This window comes from Erithacus rubecula, assembly GCF_903797595.1.
Source record: "Erithacus rubecula genome assembly, contig: scaffold_367_arrow_ctg1, whole genome shotgun sequence".
Lineage (NCBI taxonomy): Eukaryota > Metazoa > Chordata > Aves > Passeriformes > Muscicapidae > Erithacus > Erithacus rubecula.
Window position 1 is genome coordinate 29,054 of NW_027635965.1, and position 7,414 is coordinate 36,467.

At 51.4% G+C, this 7,414-nt stretch overlaps 1 protein-coding gene across 1 annotated transcript; it reads left to right on the forward strand.

Annotated features, from left to right (window-relative positions):
- Positions 1 to 3,788: 3,788 nt before the first annotated feature.
- On the forward strand, positions 3,789 to 4,926 carry LOC306816115 (uncharacterized protein; the record flags this gene model as incomplete). The annotated part of the gene is made up of 3 exons (XM_079332604.1): positions 3,789 to 3,861; positions 4,016 to 4,652; positions 4,905 to 4,926. Exons 1-3 carry the CDS (start codon positions 3,825 to 3,827, stop codon positions 4,924 to 4,926), a joined length of 696 nt encoding a protein of 231 aa, XP_079188730.1. The 5' UTR covers positions 3,789 to 3,824.
- Positions 4,927 to 7,414: the final 2,488 nt, after the last annotated feature.

Genomic DNA, 7,414 nt, shown 5'->3' on the forward strand with positions numbered 1-7,414 from the left:
CACTGGAAAAGGGTAAAGTTTCAAAACATCTGCAATACATCAATAACATCATTGTGTGGAGGAACATGGCAATAAAAGTATTTGAGAAAGGAGATAGGATCATCCAGATTCTGCTGGAAGGAAGTTTCACCACTGAGAGGAGCAAAGTCAAGGGACCTGCCTGAGAGATCCAGTTCCTGGGAGTAGAGTGGCAGGATGGACAGAGCCAGATCCCCACTGAAATGATCAATGAGATCATCACAGTGTCTCCACCAAGCAGCAAGAAGGAAACACAAGCTTTCCTAGGGGCCATAGGTTTTTAGAGAATGCATTCCTGAGTGCAGCCACAGGGTGAGCCCTCTCTACCTGGTCACCCTAAGAAGAACAATTCCAGCTGTGGCCATGAACAGCAACAAACCTTTACCCAGACCAAGCAGAAAATCGCTCATGCAGTGCCCTTGGCCCAGTCAGGATGGGACCAGAGGTGAAGAATGTGCTTTACTCTGCAGCCAAGAACAATGGCTTGTCCTGGAGCCTTTAGCAGAAAGTCCCTGGGGAGACTCGAGGCTGAGCACTAGAATTCTAGACAGAGTTACAGAAAGTCTGCAGCAAACTACACTCACAAAAACCAAAAACCAAAAACCAAACAAAATATTCTCTCTCTAGAATAAGAAAGTTCAAGCCACCTCAAAAGAAATTACCACAACTCCTCCTGGCACCCTGACTCCCGGTGCTGGGGTGGATGTTTAAAGAAAAGGCTCCTCTACCCACCACGCCACCCACACCACATGGAGCCCATGGATTGCTCTCATCACACAGCACGGCCGGATTAGAAACACAAATCACCCTGGAATTTTAAAAACAGTTAAAACCGGCCACAAGATAAAAACTTTAGTCTCGCTAACAAAAAGGAGCAGAAACAAGTAACCCAGGCTTAAAAGCTCCACCATACAACCAACTACCAGCACAAGAAACACGCTGTGCTCTTGTCACTGACAGTTTCTGTCTCATGGTTGAGATGAACCACAAGTGGAAAGTGACTGCAGGGAGCCCCACACGACGAGTCACAAAAGCTACTGAAGGAGAAGGTGAATCAAGTGCACTTGCTGAACTCAAAGCCATTCAGCTGGCCCTGGACACTGCTGAAAGACAGAACTGGACAAAGCTCTACCTTTATACTGAATCATTAATAGTAACCAATGCTCTGTGGAGTGAGCTAGAAAGGTAAAAAAAGACCAGCTAGCAACATAAAGGAAAACCAATTGAGACTGCTGATGAGTGGAAAAACATTGCCACTCAGACAAACTATCTGTAAAAGTCCATCATGTAGACGGCCACATCCCCAAAAGTCAGGCTAATAAAAAACACTAAAACAAGGGGCAAGTAGGTTCAAGCTGCAAAAATAGAGATGTCACAAATAAATTTAAATTAGCAACATAAGGGAGAGATTTTCCTAGCTCAATAGACCCACACTGCCTCAAGCCGTAAAGTCTAAAATGCCACCTATAAGTAGGCACAAAACTGAAAAAACTATAAAATCAAGCAAGCCAAGCCCATAACGCCTCTCTAATATGGGGGGCAGTATTCCAAATATAATTATAAAGAAGCCCAGTAAATGTACTACATCACACTGCCTCAAACCCCCCAAGGCATGTGCTACGTCATCACAATTGTAGAAGCCAATACCAGATCATTGGAAACCCACCCTGTACCTCACACTATTACTCAAAACACTGTCTGAAGCCCAAAAAAGCAAGTCCTATAAAGACACAGCACCCCGGAGGGACTCATCAGACAACAGGACCCATTTCAAGAACAGCCTTAGAAACACCTCAGCCAAAAACCAGGATATTGAATGAATAGATCATATCCCTTATCACACACCAGCTGCCAGGAAAGTTGAACTGTACAAACAGACTACTTAAAATTACCCTAAAGGCACTTGGCTGGGAAACATCCAAAAACTGAGAAATGAACTTAACAAAAGCCACCTAAATAGTCAACACCTGAGAGTCCATCACTCAAGCAAGTCCTGCCCAGTCTGAAGCTTGGCATACAGTGGATGGGGATAAAGTCCCTGTAGTACACATAAAAGGTATTTTAAGACTGTTTAGCTTAGGCCCACCTCAAGCAAAGGCAAACCAATCCGTACAATTGTTTTTGCTCAAAAACCTAGTTACACTTAGTAGAAAGATAAGTGATAAAGATAGCAGAAAGATAAAGAAACCCATTGAGTACCACACAAAAATCTAACCTTAAGTGAGAACTGTGTGTAAAGTTTCACTGTGAATAAAAATATAGAGCAGAGTTTAAAGAAGGTATTAATTAAGATAGGATGCAGATGGTAATAGAATAAGGAGTAGATCGTGTCTTAAGCTGCCATGCAAGATGCAAGCAGAAGTATACATTCTATCACCATCTGCTGAAACCAGGTGGAGCAGGGCTCCTTATCTCTTCCATGACCCATCCCTCACAACTCCTCCCCACAAGGAGTTATACCTTATGGGAGATGCCCCAGCCAAGGAGAAAAGCCAAGGATTTCCTACCTAAATAAAATCTGAAATTTGAAACATCAGAGCAGCCTTTCCTATTAAATTCCCAGAAGAAGACCAGGCCTATCTTCATCATCACTACATGTTAAAAAAGTAACTACATCCTTCTCCAAAATCATTGCTTCAACAAAACCACATCTGTCCCTCCAAGAGAACTACAGGTACCATTATTCAGACTGTAACCAACACCCTGAGCAAAGGGTTACAGGCTGCATTCTGACCTTGCCAGTGTTTTGGTTTTTATATTACTATACTTTTATTTTCATTTTCCCAGTGAAAAACTGCTATTTTAAATCCCATATCTTTGCCAGAGAGCTCCTTAATTTGCAAGTCATAGTAATTCAGAAAGAGAGAGTTTACATTTTCCATTTCAAGAGAAGCTTTAGAGCTCCTTAGCAGACACCTTTCTGTCAAACCAAGACAGTGCCCTGCTGCAGCTCCATCCCCATGGCAGGATCCGCGCTGGATGATCCTCAGGGACCCCCGGTGGGCAGAGCCCCCCTGAGCCCTGGTGCTGCTGATCCGTGTTGGGAAGACACCTGGCTGGGGGCTCCATATCCTCCCCATGGCCTGGATTTTCTTTGCATTTCTCTTTGTCCTTCCCAAACACTCAAAACCAGGGTAAAAATAGAGATGTTAAATAACGACCTGCTTGGGGACACGGGGGGATCTTCCAGGGAATGCGGGGGACACTCGGTTCCAGGGATTTGAGGGGTCCTGGGAGGGACCTGGGGCTTGCTCAGGGCATTGGGCACCCCAGTTCCAGAGGCTCTGGCTGCGCTGGGAGAGGAGGAGGAGCAGGAAGAGATGGAAGAGAAGCAGCAGGAGGAAGAGGAGGCACACAGGAGGAGTGGCAGGAAGAGGAGGAGCGATTTTGGAACCACGCGCTTCTCCGGCACGCCCGCCCGCACAGACCACAGCGTCCCCCGGGAGCGGCAGAATCGCCTCCCAAGAACCCGCAGGTGAGTGGGGAGGAGGAGATCGCCCAAAATCCATCATGGGGGGCTCCAGGAGGGTTGGTTCAGGGTATGTTTGGATTTGCAGGAGCCCAAAGCCGAGCCCCGGAGCGGGGAGAGCGCCAAGGGGCGATCCCGGAGCCGGGGGACCCCCGGCAGCCTGGAGGGGTGCGGGAGGTTGGTGCTGAGCGGGCTCCGGGCCCCCGAGGCTGCAAGGGGCGCTGACTGCTCCAGCTGCCCTTGGGCAGTGCCACCATCAAACCCAATGCACTCAGCCCTTGTTTTCCCCCCAAACCAGGATTTCCCAAACCTTGGCTGCATTGAGGAGGAGGAGGCCATGAGAACGAGGTCGATGGCCCGGGAGCCGCAGGCAGGTGAGGAGGAAGTCAGTGCCCCTTTCCCCCTGTGTCCTGCTCCATCTCCCAGCCCAGCACGGCCCCGGCTGCAGCACAGCCCTGGGGAGATCTCCTTGCCCTTGCCTCTGGCATGGAGGCAAATCCCATCCTGTCCTTGTCCTTCCTCCCCCAGACAAGGAGCTGAGCACGGACAGCAGGGAGGACAAATCCCCGCGGCACAGCCTCGGGCAAGAGGCCGTTTGCAGCGGCTCCACGGGGCAGGAATGCAACGGGGAGGAAAAGCCCCGCAGATCCCGCAGCAGGAGGGGCTGCAAACGCACAGCTCGGGGATCCCAGCAGGAAAGAGCCAGCCCGGGCCGGGGAGGCGGCCGGACCTCGGAGCTGGGGCTGCGTGAGCAGCTTCACCATGGGGAGAAGCCCCACAAGTGCTCGGAATGTGGGAAGGGCTTCAGGAGGAGATCCCACCTGATCAGTCACCAGACAATCCACACGGGGGAACAGCCCTACGAGTGTGGGGAGTGTGGGAAGAGATTCAGCCACAGCTCAAGCCAGGCTGTGCACAAGAGAATCCACACTGGGGAGAGGCCCTACGAGTGTGGGGATTGTGGGAAGAGATTCAGAGTGAGCTCAGACCTGACTGTTCACCGGAGGAGTCACACTGGGAAGAGGCCCTATGAGTGTGATAAATGCAGGAAGAAGTTTCAGAGCCGCTCCCTTCTGTTCCAACACTATCGCACTCACACGGATGAGAGGCCATTCCGCTGCTCTGATTGCGGGCAGGGCTTCAAGCACAACTCTGCCTTCATCAGGCATTGGCTCACCCACACTGGGGAAAGGCCCTACGAGTGTGATAAATGCAGGAAGGGATTTACAACCAGCTCTCATCTTATCCAGCACTATCGCAGTCACAGGGATGAAAAGCCTTATGAGTGTTATGACTGTGGCAAGGGCTTCAAGCACAACTCACATCTCATCAGTCACTGGCTCATCCACACTGGGGAGAGACCCTACAAGTTTCCCGAGTGTGGGAAGAGCTTCTCACAGAGCTCTAACTTGATCAGACATCAACAGAATCTCCACTGAGAGAAGCCCTGTGAGTGCCCCAAGTGCTGGAAGAGCTTTGTGCGCTGCTGCAGCTCCATCCCCATGGCAGGATCCGCGCTGGATGATCCCCAGGGTCCCCCGGTGGGCAGAGCCCCCCTGAGCCCTGGTGCTGCTGATCCGTGTTGGAAGACACCTGGCTGGGGGCTCCACATCCTCCTGGCTCCTTATGGACTGGATTTTCTTTGCATTTCTTTTTGTCCTTCCCAAACACCCAACACCAGGGTAAAAATAAAGATGTTGAACTAAGACATGGTTGGGGACATGAGGGGATCTTCCAGGGGATGTGGGGGACACTGGGTTTGAGGGAATTGAGAGTTCCTGGGAGGGACTTGGGTATTGCTCAGGGCGTTGGGAAGCCCATGCTCAGTGGCACCAGCTCTACTGGGATACCCTGGCAGAGGTTCTGATCAAGGACCTCCTGCCCTACCACTGTCCCCATGTCACCCCATCCCAGCTCCTGCTGTCCCCTGTGCAGGATCCCCCTCTCCCCACTGTCACTCCCCTTGTCCCCAGTCCATTCCCATGTCACCCCACTCCCGCTCAGATCCTCATTCCCTGTCCCGTATTCTCTGCCCGATTGCTGTTCCCATATTCCCAACCCCATATTCCCTGTCCTAATCCCGTTCCTGAATTCCTGTTTTCATAATCCCAATCCTGTTCCCATATTCCCATATTTGTTCCCTGTCCAACCTTCTTAATCCCCATCCCATATTCTCTCTCCAGTTGCTATTTCCATATTCCCTGTCCTCATCCCATTATTCCCATTTTGGTTGCTGTTCTCATTCCTGTTCCCATGTCCCTATCCCTGTCCTCCTTCCCAGTCCCTATTCCCTGTCCCTGTCCCCACTGCCCATCCCATTCATGGTCCTTGTCCCCTTTCCCAGTTGTTGGAGTGTGTAACACAGAAGCCTCTCTGAGTCCCTCAATCCTTCAAAGTACTTCTAACGAATATGCATTCTCATTTAAAAGTTGTATTTTATTCATTTTCTCTTTAGAGCAGAGGTGATTGCAGCATTCTGTGATTGATATTGATGCAGGGTCTCTCCTCAGGAGTCCTGGCCTGCTCAGAGAAGCTGTGCCTTGAGGTCTGACAATGTGGACAACCTTGCTTCACATTCCCCAGCCCCATCCTGTCTCTCCTCACTCACCTGAGACCTGCTGTGCTTGGAGAATTGCCTGCATACAGTCAAAGAAGGGATTTTTTTTTTTTTTTTTTTTTGGAGCAGTCTAAAACAGTTTTGATTGTGAAAGTTTCCCCATTGTAAACAAACACCCTCCTCAAGTGTGTGCCAAGCCCAAGGCACCACCAAGAGCCCTGCAGAACTGCCCTGGGCCAGCTGGGAGGGTGGATCATCATCCCAACCTGCCCCGGGCCATTGCAAGGGACTGTGGCCACGGACACTGCACTGGCCCCACTGCTGGGTTTGGGTGCCATGGCAATGCTAATCAGCCCAAGTTTCCTTGGACAGGAAGGACCTGTTTCTGCAGTCAGGCTCCAGGGCCACTTGCATGCAGAGCTGTTGTGTCCTCGGCTGCCCCGGCACCCTCAGGACAAAGCGGTGCCGGGGCTGTTCCAGGGACAATGGCACTGACGCTCCTGGATGCGCTCAGGGGCCACGGCAGCAGCCACAGAGACCCTTCCTCAGCTTGGTGCCAGGCAGCCAAGGCCTGGAGAATTGTGATGGCTGCTTGCCATGGAAAGTTGCCCTGGGCCACTTGCTCAGGGCTGCAGTCACTGCCCAGAGCCAGGGGGAATCCCTGGCTGGGGGCTTGTGCCGTGGCACCTGCCCTGTGCCGCACCAGCTGCTCAGACACAGCGTGACCAGCAACACAGCCCCGGGCAGGGCCAAGGGCCAGCTCAGCCAGACAGAAAGGGCAGCTGGGCACTGTTTACATGGCAGCCATTCCTGGCACAGCACACCTGGGTCACCTGTCCTGGCACTTGCCATGGAAAGCCCTTGAGGGGCTGATGCCACGGCCGCTGGCACTGAGACACTGCTGGGCTCGGGTGCTGAGCACAGGGCTGAGCACACAGAGAGGGTTTTGTTCTTCTGAGCTGCACAGCCAAGGCCTTCTCTGCCCCTCATCCAGCCATGCTGGGCAGGGGCTGGGGCTGCAGGGGAGCTTGGGAGGGGACACAGCCAGGACAGGTGACTCCAACTGACCCCAGGATATCCCAGACCATGGCATATCGTGCTCAGTGTAGAAAGTGGGGGGGGGAAAGGCATTAATGAGGGGACATTTGGAGTGGTGGTGTTTGTCTTCCCAGGAAACATTTAGGCAGGATAGGACTCAGTTTCACCAGTGGGTAGGGTCAGCACCAAAGACACAGACACCAACTGAAGGAATTGTGTCATTTATAAAATGCAAAACTGCAAAAAACACACAAGGAGATCTCAGTAAAACAGATATTTGTTAGCAAAGAATTACAAAAGGAGAGCTCAGCAATGCACCAATCATCACTACC